The sequence below is a fragment of the Phaseolus vulgaris genome, chromosome 10, assembly GCF_051622355.1.
Source record: "Phaseolus vulgaris cultivar YP4 chromosome 10, ASM5162235v1, whole genome shotgun sequence".
NCBI lineage: Eukaryota > Viridiplantae > Streptophyta > Magnoliopsida > Fabales > Fabaceae > Phaseolus > Phaseolus vulgaris.
The window spans coordinates 45436833-45450973 of record NC_143507.1 but is presented as its reverse complement, the minus strand read 5'-3'; the positions used below and the strand labels follow the sequence as shown (position 1 = coordinate 45450973).

The 14141-nt window shown below is 29.4% G+C and overlaps 2 protein-coding genes across 2 annotated transcripts; both read right to left on the bottom strand.

Moving 5' to 3' along the window:
- Positions 1 to 2775: 2775 nt before the first annotated feature.
- Positions 2776 to 5372, bottom strand: LOC137818153 (putative glucose-6-phosphate 1-epimerase). Its single transcript, XM_068621405.2, has 8 exons — positions 5112 to 5372; positions 4954 to 5028; positions 4803 to 4859; positions 4555 to 4715; positions 4332 to 4472; positions 3940 to 4042; positions 3741 to 3840; positions 2776 to 3130 (listed from the first exon to the last, which is right to left on the bottom strand). Exons 1-8 carry the CDS (start codon positions 5202 to 5204, stop codon positions 2916 to 2918), a joined length of 945 nt encoding a protein of 314 aa, XP_068477506.1. The 5' UTR covers positions 5205 to 5372; the 3' UTR covers positions 2776 to 2915.
- A 4670-nt stretch (positions 5373 to 10042) lies between these two features.
- Positions 10043 to 11952, bottom strand: LOC137818152 (mitogen-activated protein kinase kinase 5). The gene has a single exon (XM_068621404.2). It carries the CDS (start codon positions 11394 to 11396, stop codon positions 10305 to 10307), a length of 1092 nt encoding a protein of 363 aa, XP_068477505.1. The 5' UTR covers positions 11397 to 11952; the 3' UTR covers positions 10043 to 10304.
- Between the last annotated feature and the right edge of the window lie 2189 nt (positions 11953 to 14141).

Below are 14141 nucleotides of genomic sequence, written 5' to 3'. Positions count from 1 at the left end.
TTTATAGGTAAGCAAATAAGTGATACGAAGGTTAAACTAATTTCCGTTGGTAAAGCTTTTTTAATGTTATCTACATTTTTTATCGATTGAGAAATCTGTACATAATTTACAATTAGTGATAACCACAAGTCCATGAGTAATTAGTGATAAATATTTCGGGTTATTCATTAATTAAATTAAGTGGGTATTCATCGTGGGTAATTGAAAAACAATTTCATTAGTAAAATTTGATTAAATTTTAAACACGGAACCTTTTAGTTTTTGTTTCTTAGTTATTTATTCAAGTAATTTTTTTAGTGTTTTATGCAAATGAAAGAGTCACACAAAAAACTTAATTATAATAATTTGAAACTCGCGGAACTAAATTAAAAAAAAAGACTGGAATTACATTGTAATATAATTAAACCCAAATTAAAAAGTGAGTGAGGGTGTATTATGCATGAATCTTTGTTGTTACTGGTTACAAATATGATAATTGTAACATTGCAAATTCTATATTATTTTAATCGCATTATTATTATTATAATTATCAAATAATGTAAATATTGTATTATTTTGAAATTCTAAATATATTATAGAAATTATAGAAATAAAAAAAGTCATATACTGATATAAAAATAACAAAAAATATTATTAAATAAAAACAAAAAATAGGAGATGAACTTGCACATTCATATTCTTATATTTTACCAAGAAAGTAAAAAATCAAAAGTTAGAAGTAGAAATAAAATGTGTATATCATTCTTAATTTTCCAAGGAAGGCGACACAAGTTGATGAGAAAAATGTGAAATTTTAAATTATATTATATTAAGTTTTTATTCTTACTTGTTTATTTTATAAATATTTTTAGTCGATGTATGTCTCTAACCTTATTTTACTTTAATTGTTTTATGTTATTTATAATTATCATTATTTGTATGTTATTTTTAACCTTATCTTAATTTATTTTATTATTTTATACTATTTAATTAATAATAGTATATTATTTATTTTTATTTTTTAGTTTAATTAAAAAAAATATTTTTGGTTAATAAATAAACAAACATAAAATATATGTATATATTTAAAAAGATAAAAATAATCAATTCTAAATTTTATAATACTCATAATGTAATTGGTGATTAGTAATACTCTCATAAAATAATAATAATAATAATAATAATATATATTTCAAGGAATTTTTAGTTAGAGGTTCAAAGATTTAAATGAGCAAAAGATAACTATGATGAAATAATATTGTATTTTTTTAATTACTGTAAAATTAATTTATTTTGATTGGTTAGTTAAAAAATAATTCAATTTTTTAAAAATAAATAGTATAAATGAGATGTACTTATATGTATAATACAACTTTTTCTTCTTTTTAAAAATAAGTTCCTTTTCTTCTTTCCTCTCAATATTCCTTTAGTAAACATTTTTCTACCAACTATATAAATAAAATAGTTAAATGGTAAAAGAATAATTATAAATACATAAAATTCTTATTTTTTAAATAATAAAAATAATTTTTATATATTTATTTATTTTTAATGTTATAAAAATTATATAGATGCTATGATGTAAAAGACACATATAAGTATGAGACAATTTTACTTTAACTTTTGTCTTGATAGATTATTGGTAAATAATAAAAACTAAATATGAAAAATAAATTATTAAAATATAATTAAATCAATACTTACAAACGAAGTGTAGTAATAGTAGTCTATAAAAAAAATTATGCATGCATGAATTACTATTGTAACAGAGAGGTTTCATTTTTCTGCATTTTAATTTTGATTCTCCTTCTCCTTCATTTTCATTTTCATTTTCATTTTCGCTTTTTCTTCCTTCAATATATGTATGCACTATTCTTATTCACTGGTTTTAAAAACAATTATTTTATATTTAATTTACTATCAGTATTTTTCTATTGACTTCAATTATTTTTTTATGATGATTATGTCATAATATTTTCTGACGGAAGTTAAATTCTGAAAATTGTTATTAGTTTTATGACATGTTAAATATATTATTACTTTCTAGAGAAGTTTCAATATTTAAATAAATGAAATGCTTTCTTTTAAAACCTGCTGAATATTTATTTTCCTGAGATACTCATCATTCATTTTATTTTAATTAATAATAATAAAATTTATTAAATATAAGCGTTGTATTCTTAAGTTATTTCCCTGAAAATATGTTGTCAATAGTATAAATTTTGCGTAACTTTGATGAGAAGAACACAATAGTTTATATCATAGTTTTAGAAGGATAAATATTCATGAAGCTAAAATGAAATATAAATAAGTATTAATTATTCATGAAAATATTTAATCTTAAAAGAAGATATATGAGTTTGGTGGTGAAATTTTCAACGAAACAAAGTTATCCATATATATATATATATATATATATATATATATATATATAAATGCTATGTTATCTACAAATATCTCACGTAGTCGATCATATTGAAGGTTAAAAATATAATTAGCAATATTAATATTTATTCATTTTCTAATATAACAAGAATCTTCACTATAATAAAGGTTTTGGTACAAGAAATATGCTTAACTATACTAAATTTGATTCGACAAGAACAACATCATTGGATATTTGTCTTCTTGTGAATATTATGAATGGCCATATTCAATAGTGCAAAACATGTAACACATGAACAAATTTGAGATGGTGACTCACTGTAAAAATAAAAGCAAACCTGGTATTTCATTGTTCATACAAAGGGGTTTCATCAGCCTAGATCTAGCATATATCACTGAGTAAGCTTATAGTTTATTATAAAATTCCATTGATGGGATAAAATTTACACCATACATAATCTCATAAAGTTTGTATTAATATAATATGATTATTTGTAATCAATAAAGATTTAGTGAATTACCTTTACAAAGATGCATTGGAACTCATTCTCCTAATAAGTAAAAAGTACTTTTCGTGGGTCAAGTTGACCACTACAATAACTTGAAGGAACTGGAGATATTTCTTGTCTTCCTTTCCACTCTTCACCAGGTTTAAGAGTAATTGGATTTTCTATGCAAGCAGCTTGAACACAAAGCATATGCTTGTACTCACCATCCCCTAGATCAGATATGGTTTTCGCTTTCTTGTCCCATGGATTCCACACCACTGCAAAGAAAAAAAAAAAAGAGTGATTTTTAATGGAGAATGATACGAGTGTTGTAAAAGAATCTCTGTAAAGTTTTTAAATAAAATTAAATTAAACCTTTTCCTTCTAATCCCTCTTTTCAAAAAAAAATTTCAAATTAAAAATACATAATGTTTTATTCATCATTTGCAAGTTAAGTTTATAACTTGAATGAAACAATTCTTTAAATGACTTAATCAAGAATTTGCCAATGAAAAGCTATTTATTCTTAATTTGGACTCCAAATTATGTGACATATCTTAGTGTTATGGAACAAATCGCTCTAGTCCATGTTTGAGATGGTTTTGGAAAAATAATAATTTATTTTTCATAAGTTTTCCTTGGGGATTGAAAACTCGAGTGATTATTCCTTATAAATAAATTGAATCAAACACATAGTTTTATCATGATTCATGAGACTAGCTATGATGACAAATGCATGCTAAGATATACATATTCATGCCACGAGTAACCAAAATAGGTTGCACAAATACTTGATCACTGTTTTTTTACCCTTGCATTCACAATATATCACGTTTCAACATGATCCATATGCATACAAAGGAAGGGTACCAAGATTAGAAAACTCACCAGCATCTGGAAGCCCGTCTTTTCGCAATACAAAAGTTCTCTTCCTTTCATGGTCTATGATAGCAATTTTTGTGGGAGTCCTTAAGTATACTTTGTCCACCTATGGTATAAAGAGACCAAAATAAAATAGTTATGCAGTTGAAGCAATAAAATATAAATAACAGAGAAAAAAACTATTCCATCGAAAATAAATATTAACTTCCGACTCAAATGTAATAGCATCCCCTTGTTCAGTAAATCGTTCTCTATTCTTCAAGTTGTCCAGATAATCTAGTGTCTCTAATCCTTCAATTCGCACTTCACTGCCCATACGAACGGTGACAATTATCTTACATACGACACAAGTCATAAATCCCAAAGCAATGTAATTCTATATCAGACAAGGTCACGGCCAAAAGCAAATACATGTTATCTTAATAAAACAAATTGTTATTCCAAAACAGAATAGACAGTGTGTGGTGCCATTTTACATTGTTTGAGATTTGAAGTTTCCAGAACTTTATGAAAAGTAAAATATACGCATGTTTCAGCAGTGGTGAAAATTTGAATTATGAGAAAAAGATTCATTCATGATACAAGACCGATATAGACCTGATGTCAGTAACAGAGAAGTATGTATTATAGGCAAATGTGAAGGTGAAGGATTTTCCATCAGTGTTTGTGTTTCGAATGCGAGATGTCATCAACAGATCTCCTGCAGGTCCCAAAGCTATCCTCAACCGGAACTCATATCTACAACAAATTATTAAAAAAATTCCCTCAATCCAACTTGTTAAATTGAACAGAATCATAATTATTTAAGCTAATTGTATACCTATGGGGCCAATTTTTCGCATCATCTTCAGAGTGCCTAAGAATCAAATCAATGAAAGCTCTGTTGGTGCTAGTGGTGGGAAACGGCGGGGGGTTAGGATCCAAGGCCCAAAACCTGTTCCTTGCAAATCCATGTTGCTGAAGAGAGCCATGAATCGAAAACTGCACAACACAAGATATCAGAAGTTCTTAAAAAAAAAATAAAAAATGCAAGAAAAGGAAAACAGGGAAAAGGATAGACACACATACTTGAGGAAAACATATAGGAATACCTCCACGTATGGAATTCGGAGGCTTGAAACTAGCCTGCAACAAAAATGGTGTGAAAAACGAAACATGAATTCTCTGAAAAAAAAAAAAAACGACGGAAGATGCGTGCATTTGGAAATTGAACTTGAACCTTACTACTGACAAAAAGCAATTCCTCCCCAAGATCATTCTTCCACGATATCACTTGACCACCGTATAGATAAATCTGCAGAAAATGAATGCAATTGATTGTAACAATAGATAATGAAGAAATCAAAATTCACAATGAATGATGAAAACGACGAAAACCTCCGCAGAGAAGCCGCGAACTTCTCTGAGAATGATTTTCTCGAGGCCATTGACACCGCTACAGTGCTGCACGTAAACCGTTTGTCGTGACATTTTCAGATTCAGAATTCAGAAATCCCAATTCACACAATTTTCACAATTTTCAGAATTCGCAATTCACAGAATTTTCACAATTTTCAGAATTCGCAATTCGCAATTCCTATTTATATTCGTCTTCCTCATTCATGATGATCATGAATTTGAGAGACTCAAGCCATGTTTATTTATAGTTTCATACATCTTCTATTAATACATTATAAGTAAATTCCACTAAATAATTTTTATATTTTTAAATGTGTAATTTAACGATTTTAAAAATGTATCTATATTAAAATATACCCTTTTCTTAATAAATTTTATGAAATTCAAAATTACAAATTCTGTAATAACATACCTTTACATAAATCAAATATGCATTTATGTAATTTTATCGTCATGCATGTGAAAAATGTATTATAAATTGAAATCTTAAATTAAGGAATTGAGTGATAAAAATTAATAAATGAAAAAGAATTAATACATAAAGTAAATTAAGTACACTTCAATTTTAAATAAATTGTTTTTTTAATCAATTTCATATATACCAGCGAAAATACAGTAGGTTACCTGTCTATTTACATTTCTATTACATTAAAATATATATAGTTTTATGAATAATTAATAAAAAAATAATAACATTAATATATATATATATATATATATAATTTTATAACAGATGTATTACAAAAATATGTAACCATTGTTTTAATTTATTTAATTATTTTGAAGCAAGGAATAGTTATTAATTTTTATAGTATCGAATAAATAATAATATTCATTCTTATCTGATAAATATATACAATATTTTAAAAAATAATTTGAATAAAAAATTAAATATACTACAATGTAATAAATTATATTAACTTAAACGTCTACATTTCAATTATTAAAAAATAAATTATATATATTAAAGGATAAATTATTATTATTATATGTCTGTTATTTTTAAAAAGGATAAATAGTATTTTTTTTTAATTAATTACTAAAAGGGTAAATTATTATATATGTATCGGTTATATATACATAAATAAATTATTTTTATTTATTAAAAGGTATGTTATTATATATATATATATATTATTTTTAAAAAAGAGGAGTTATTTAGTATTTTGAAATAAAAATAAATTATTTTATTAAATAAATAAATAAGTAAATTACTTTTTGTTTATTTAAGGATACATAATCTAAATACTGTGAATATATATAATTTTAAATTAAGTTGTAGTAGTTTTTGGGTTCTTTTTTTTAGTAAACAAGTGTGTTTTGACGTGGAATTAAATATTGACTTACGCTAAGTAAAGAACAAAAAGAACAAATATTCTTACAACTTACTTATTATAAAACCCGTTAAACTTACACAACAAGCCTATTAACTTTGACATCAGTTTCATACGACAAGATCACATATTTAGTCTTCTCTAATTTCTCTTATTTAGTTCATAGGACTATAATTTTTATGTTATTTTGAGAATATTTATTTAAATTATTTTTTAAGAAATAGTTTAGCTTTTAAAGTATCTTTTACACAAATATAAAAATATATTTAATTATTACTCAAATTTAGGAAGTTAGGATTGAGATATTGTTACTATTTAATATTTTACTACATTTTTACTTTATATGTGTAGAGTACATGAATAAAATAAATTGCAAACTTCTTCATATAATATATCTTTTATACATTTATAATTTATTTTTGTCAAAATTCTAAAAGTAACATAAAAGTCGTATTTTTATTATCTATAAAATATAAAAAGAGACAAATTTATCATAAGTCGTTATTCTACTATTCGATGACGAAAGTTACAACATGTAAGTTACAAGAATAATGTTAAATTCTTGAAAGTCCTATCATAACAAAAAAAATGTAAAAAAAAAATAAAGACAAAAGTAAAATCATGTTCTTACATTATCTAAAAATATAAAAAGAAACAAATGTTCCACAAGTCGTTGTTTCGCTCTTTGATGACGAAAGTTATAACATATAAGTTACTAGAATGAAGTTAGATTCCTAAAGTTTACATTTATTAATGTTGTCGAACGGAATTGAAATTAAACAAACAATTATCTTCTTTCTCGATCGGTTTACCTCTTCTCATTTTCTCTTGAAATGGTCACCATGCTCTCCTTCTACCTCACTATCTCGACTTCATGGATGATACCTGTAAAAGTAAAAAACACTCCAAAGTAAAATTTTGATTTCAGCACTTGGTGCTATTAGTGCTGGATGATGATGTACCTAATTCTAGTAATCTATATTTATTTATACGATTATCATGGACTTTTTGTTATTGAATCAGATTGGAAATTTAGATCTGATTAAGAATATATTACCTAATGATTGAACCATTGATTAGCCTCGATAATCCTCTATTTAGACATAATAATTTTGGTCGTATAGATCGATAGTACTAGGTACAATTATAATTTCATCATATATTTTTTTTTGCTGAGGTATACCACATGACTTTTTATTTAAGAGTGAAACATTAAAAGAAAGGGCGAATTTAGAAGACATTTGTTATATATATTAATGTGTCTGCGAGTGTGTACTACATATGTTATTTCAAAATCAATTTGAATCACAATCAAATTTAGAAAATTATGTTGACAAAAAATCAAACTATATGAATGCACATTAAAACACAAATAGTTGGTGAAACGGTGAACGCTGTTGCTGCCATGTAATAGCACTTGATATAACTATAGTCAACTAACTGTCTCGCACTTTTCTCCACTTTCATCCACTTGTTATATACTATGAATGAAAATTTCAAAGTTTGTGCCTTTTCAAAGGGTGTTGCTCCTAACATTCAACTCTTTGACCTAAGGAAAATATTTTGAGTATTGATTTCAGATTCAAATCAGAATAAATTTTTAATGCAATCTTTTATTTACGACGGGCATTGCAACGACTTTGGAATTTTAAGCCAACCAACTACACCATTAAATTCAGCTTCATTCTCCATGTTTTGGTAGTGGAGATCTTTACCAACGTGTTTCAGATTCTTGCAATTCTTGAATAGCTAGCAAGCAGCAAGAACAAACACAATTTTGGGTATCTGTTTCATCTCTTCATCATTGGTATGCTGTAAAAAGTGGATACATAATGCCATTTCTTCACCCACCTATTATTGCCATTGCCATTCACAGGTACCTCCCAATGGCTCCATTTCGAGTAATTTCTGGATTTGGGAAATACTGTGTTCTTTTTCTATTGAATTAACGTAACCCATAACTCACTAAGATGCAACCAAACCAAATGGAAGAACAAAGCCAAGTCTGGAAGAAGAAATTTGCAGAACCAGTATAGAAAAACACAGGGTTAAATCAAGGTAAAACAACTTCCTAACCTACAAGTTGTAGCAGAGGCAAAAAAACCTAGCGATTTTTTCTCCTTATATATAGAGTAGCTAGCCATCACACCAACAGAAGAAGAAATAAACCTGAGTCAAAACGTTTGAAAGGGCAAAAATCAGGTTCAATCTTTAATGTACTTTGTACTGTTACATAATCAAAGTAAGAAAAAAAAGTTTTCTTTTTATCTTTGAAACATTTTTTTATCGTATGAATAAGCAAAATAAAAACGAAAATATAAGTTTCATTGGATTTAAAATGAGAATAATTTGGGTCATCGATTTGAACCTAGGAATTATAATATTTATATTTTGTAATACTATGTCAATGGTATGAACTTAAAGACCATGTTTAAGATACCAAAAACTTAGTTATAAGACCAGCTTTTGTTGTTGGTTATCTAAAAAATATACATTATAGTCATGCACGTGTAAACCTTATATTAACTTTGTGTTGACCTCTGCCGTGAAATTTGACTTAATTTCGTCAACAACGATGTTAAACGCTCTACCGACAGATTTGTGGCTGTTGAGAAACTTTTTGATAGTTTTACACCAACAATTTCTATCCTGTGGGAGTATATTACTTTACTGAACAACGTTTAAGACAGACACAGTTAACAAACGAATCAAAACAAAAATAAAAGGTTCTGGACAGAAGGGCCAAATAATAAAATGATCAAAAGGTATGAGAAGAGAACACCACCTACCTGAAACTGGGAAGAGTAACGACAACCATGGAAGTTCAAATTTCATATCCGGGTAACAGAGTGAGAATTGAGAAGAGTCTCAATTACTCAAACAATAGCATCAGACAGACAAAGGAATACAAAAGGAACCAAACCAAAAGTGTCACAACACAACAAGATTATGTCCCTTCTTTCATTTGTATGCAAGCAAAGCGACAGGTAAACTACCATAAATTCTATGTTCCACCTCACTACCAATCCAACCATGATCAATTTTCAGAAGTTGCTACCCATATTTCCTTATAATGCAATAAAATATCCCTTTTACTGATAAAAAAAACTCGTGTACAGCAACTGCAATTGAAAAAAAAAGGGTCTAAAGGTGCTTCATAGGGGTGAGAATCGATTTTAACAGAAAATAGGTAGCAATAGCAAGTATGAGGCGTAGAGAGACAAAAGTGATGTTTGTTTTAAGAAAATGAGAATGAGTAGAAGAGCAGCCAAATCCAAAATTGAAAAGGGAAGAAGGGAAAAATTGGCGACTCCACCACAACAAACACATACATAGATGGATAGATACATAGATAGATACATAGATTACCTATTAAAGAGAGGAGGCTGAGGCTGACGCCGAGTCCCACTTAGGTTCTGAAATAATCATACATAGATGAGCAGAATCTATTAGCACCAGTCTCAACCAGACTCATGCAAACACACCCATCATTCATTCGGTTGCCTCCAACACACCGTACTCAGAGAGGGCTTAAAAAAGATACGATAAGAAAAAAAGAAACAGAAGCAAAAAAGCAAAGCAAACAGGGCAGCATGTTATGGTAAGTAGAAAGAAAACATTGTAATGTATGGCTGAAAATGGAATATTGAAATTTGATTTGTATGAAAATGAAAACGAAAACAAAGCAGCAGAGCAACAGGGGTAGCTAGGCATGTGGCGGTGGGGGCATCCAGTGGTTCGTTCATCCATCGATCCATTGTGCGGGGAGGGAGGCATGTAGCATTGATTTGTAATAAATAAAAAATTACAAGGAAGAAGTAAGAGAGTAAGAGGGTTGCTAGGAGGGAAGAGGCCGGGGAGGAGGAGGGGGGAGGAGCTGGTGGAGATTGGGAGGAAGCTGATTGTGGTTGGAGTGGGGAGCGGCAATGAAGGGGTGTTCGAGCAGCTTTGAGGCAGACAAGCGGCGAGAGGGGTCGCGCTGGAGGCACCGGGAGATGAAATCCCTGAAGTGGAGGGAGGCAGAAGGAGGAGCCTCCGGCGGCTGAGACATACAGATGGCACACATGAGGCTGGCCCAATCGCCTTGCCTCCCCACAGCGAAGGGAAACCTGCCCATGTAGAACTCCAATATGCTAACCCCAAAGCTCCATATGTCGCCGGCGTAGGCGTCGTATTGCCCGTCGTTTATGTCCGTGTTGATCCTCTCGGGACTCATGTAGGCGATCGTTCCCACCGACGAATTGCACGGATCCATGGTCTGGTTCAGAATCCGACCCACGCCGAAGTCCGCAATCTTCACCTGCTTGCGCGAGTTTATCAGCAGATTAGAGGGCTTGATGTCGCGGTGCACGATGTGCCGCCGGTGCAGATACGCCAGCCCCCGCAGAATCTGCCTGGACAGATCTGCCAGCTGCTGCTCCTGCGGGATGTGCTTCCCCTCCAGAGATCCCCCGTCCATGAACTCCAGCAGCACCTGGATTTCGCTGTTCTGATCGTACATCTCGTGACACTTCACCACGTTCGGATCGTCCACGTCGCGCAGGATCTGGATTTCGCGGCGGATCTGCCGCCGCACCGACTCCTCGTGGTGGCCGTATATCACCTTCAGCGCGTACACGCGCCCGGTCGTTCGGTGGACCACCTTGTACACCGTCCCCCCGCTCCCGCTCCCGATTCGGTTCATCCTCTCCAGCTCCGCGAACGGGATCACCTGCTGCTGCTGCTGCTGCTGGCTGGCCCCGCCGCTGGCCTGGGCCGGCGCCGTGGACGGCGGAAGAGGAAGCGGCACCGCCAAATTAGTGTCGCGCTGCGGCAGCGGCAGCGTGAGATCCTTGCGGCGGCGCTGGGGACGCTGATCCTTGCTGTTGGCCGGTCCCGGAGCGGCGGCGGATGCGGAGGCGGAAGGCGGTGGGAGTTGCATCGGCCTCATCTCATGTCTCGAATCCAGTGTGAAAAAAAGAATATATAATAAATATTTGTGTTAAGAATAATATAATATTAATAAGAAAAACGAAGGAAAATTAAGTGCAGAGAAGGTTCGAGGAAGTTTGAGAGAGAAAATTTTGATGCAGAAGTTTTGTGTTGTGTTGAGTTGATTTGATTTGATTTCGTTCCTCTGCACCATACAACAAAAGGTTTTTGCTTTCCCAAACAAACAAATTTTAAAACAAACTTATTTTTTGATAAAGTAAATGCAGAGGTAGCTATCAAAAGAGGGAATCGAGATTTAAAAGGCATGGGGTCCACGCGCCTCCAGGGCCCGTGGGGAACGTGGACCAATTGCATTGCCATGTACCCTACACCGCACTTCTTCACACTCCACACTACAAACAAACACACCTTTTCTTTTTCTTCATTATTATTTTCTCACCAAACCAATCCCATTCGCAACACGCAACAACTGCATTCCCACGTTCTATTTTCATCTCTTCCTTTTATTTTTCTCCTCCACTCATTCCTTTCTACACCCCTTTTTTATCATACACTTTCCTACTTAATCACTCTTTTTCTTCTAATCTATTCTTAATCACTCCTTTCTTCTTTAATCAACTTCTTAACTCTATCTAATTAACCTCGTAAACTGCACTAACTAATTCATTTTGCCACGTCATTGTTAAATGAAGCGTGAAAACATAACAACTACCCTAACGCTAGATCTTCCGTGGACTTTTCAAGACAATAATAATGAAGCGTGAAAAAAAAAAACAGATTTTAAGAAAATGTATAGTTTAATACATAAATTTCTCTACAGATATTATTTATAAAAAATTAAGTTTCTTATATTTTTTTTTTATAATTTGTGTTTAATCTGATGTATGAAAAATAAGTTTCAATGTGTATAATTCCATTACTCAATTTAAAGTTTTTTTTAATATTTTTTATAGAACAATTTTGTAAATGTATGAATTTCATATAAACTTGTATTTAAAATATATTATTATATCAAGTTTAATTATTAATCATTAAATATTACTACTTATTGTATTTATTAAATATACTATATAATTAATATTTCACACATTATTACTATAGCATTTATATAAATATTAAATAATACTTATTTTTGTATTTATTAAATATATTGTATAATAATTAATAATGCACCATATGTATTTAATACATTATATAGTGTTGATGTTTTCATTTAAGTAATATTTAACACTGAATATGTGCTCCACTAATTTTTTTTTTATTTGTATAATTATTTATATATATTTTTAACATAAAATATAAATTGTATTCACATTATTTTCATTTTTGTATTATGAGGAAAATTTTAAATTCCATGGAAGATTTAGGAAGATACACATATATCTTGAACACTCATGATATGTGGAGTTGCAATCCAAATACTAACTAAATGACAAAAAATGCACCTAGTATCATTCAATTAAGTGGGTTTTTAAGTTCTGAAAACGTTTATTATTTTTTAACAAAATCTTTTAATTGAAAATAATAAATAAATATAAGTTAATTACAAAATGTGAGACTTTTAAAAGTTACAAAAAATACTATTTATCATGTAATGCTTTGAATTTTAATTGGACACAATCCACTTACCATATGTGGTTATAAGCTCAACATAAGAAAATATAGTATTTCGTAGGAGATTAAAAAAAATTATTAAATAAAAAAAATTAGAGACAAAAGATAATTAATTATTATATTAATAAAATTATATACTATTTTAGAGTTTAAAAAAATATTAGTATCAAAATTAATTTTTATTATTAATAAATAATTTTTAAATTAGTATCTAATTAGTACTAGGTTTTATCTACTAACTATCTAAAGTTGATATTTAATTAAATACGATTTAGAAAATATTTATTAATAATAAAAACTAATTTATATATTAATAATTTTTGTAGTCACTAAAATAGTATCTAATTTTATTAATATAACAACTAATTATTTTTTTTCTATAAAATTAGTTTTTATTTAATATTAATACAAATATATTAAAAAAAACAACTACAAGTTCAAAAAAAATCATAAGTTTTTAAGTTTTTTTTATATGATGTTTATAAAAAGAATGTAAAGTAAATCAAATTGGTGTCAACTTATCATTATCAAAATATTAAATAATTATATAGTGGGTCTAATAGAATAATTAGTGTGTGCTCATATTTGATTTTTTTTTATTAAGTGAAGTTAAAGTTTTAGAAGTAAAAATGTTTATTTGTAATATCCATGAAAGTTTATTGTATATTTTGATGAAAGAGACTTTGAGAACTTAAAAGAGGAAAAAGTTTCTTCAAAAGGAATTAACACAAATAACTTAAAAGAGACTTTGTGTAATAATTCCAATGATACCATCTTAATAGGATTGTAAATTTCTCTCAATCACATTTTTAAGAAAAGTGTCAATTTCTAGGAAAATTATTTTGGGAATTTTCTTTAGTAAAGCTGAATTTTCCATAAATTTTCCTTGTGTTTTGGTGGTTTGTAGAAAAGGATATGAAAAATAAAGAAATTATTTTGGTATTGTTGTTCAAATGTGAAGCGAGCAATGGGTTTGAATAATCTTATGTTTTTGTCCTTAACCAAAAGAATGCTTTCATCTCTTAGTTGTGATAGTGATAATGAGATGAACTCAGTTTTACAAATAGAAATATGCATTGAAAAATTAATTATGTCTTTATTATTTCAAATCAAATCATTTTAATCTTCA

What these genes read in the sequence shown, in the direction of transcription:
- LOC137818153 (XM_068621405.2), bottom strand. Translation starts at nt 5,204, where the DNA reads ATGTCACGACAAACGGTTTACGTGCAGCACTGTAGCGGTGTCAATGGC. An exon ending in TGCTTTTTGTCAGTAGTAAG is followed by an intron (nt 4,860 to 4,953) that starts GTTCAAGTTCAA and finishes TTTTTGTTGCAG; the next exon opens with GCTAGTTTCAAGCCTCCGAA. An exon ending in TTCCTATATGTTTTCCTCAA is followed by an intron (nt 4,716 to 4,802) that starts GTATGTGTGTCT and finishes TGTGTTGTGCAG; the next exon opens with TTTTCGATTCATGGCTCTCT.
- LOC137818152 (XM_068621404.2), bottom strand. Translation starts at nt 11,396, where the DNA reads ATGAGGCCGATGCAACTCCCACCGCCTTCCGCCTCCGCATCCGCCGCC.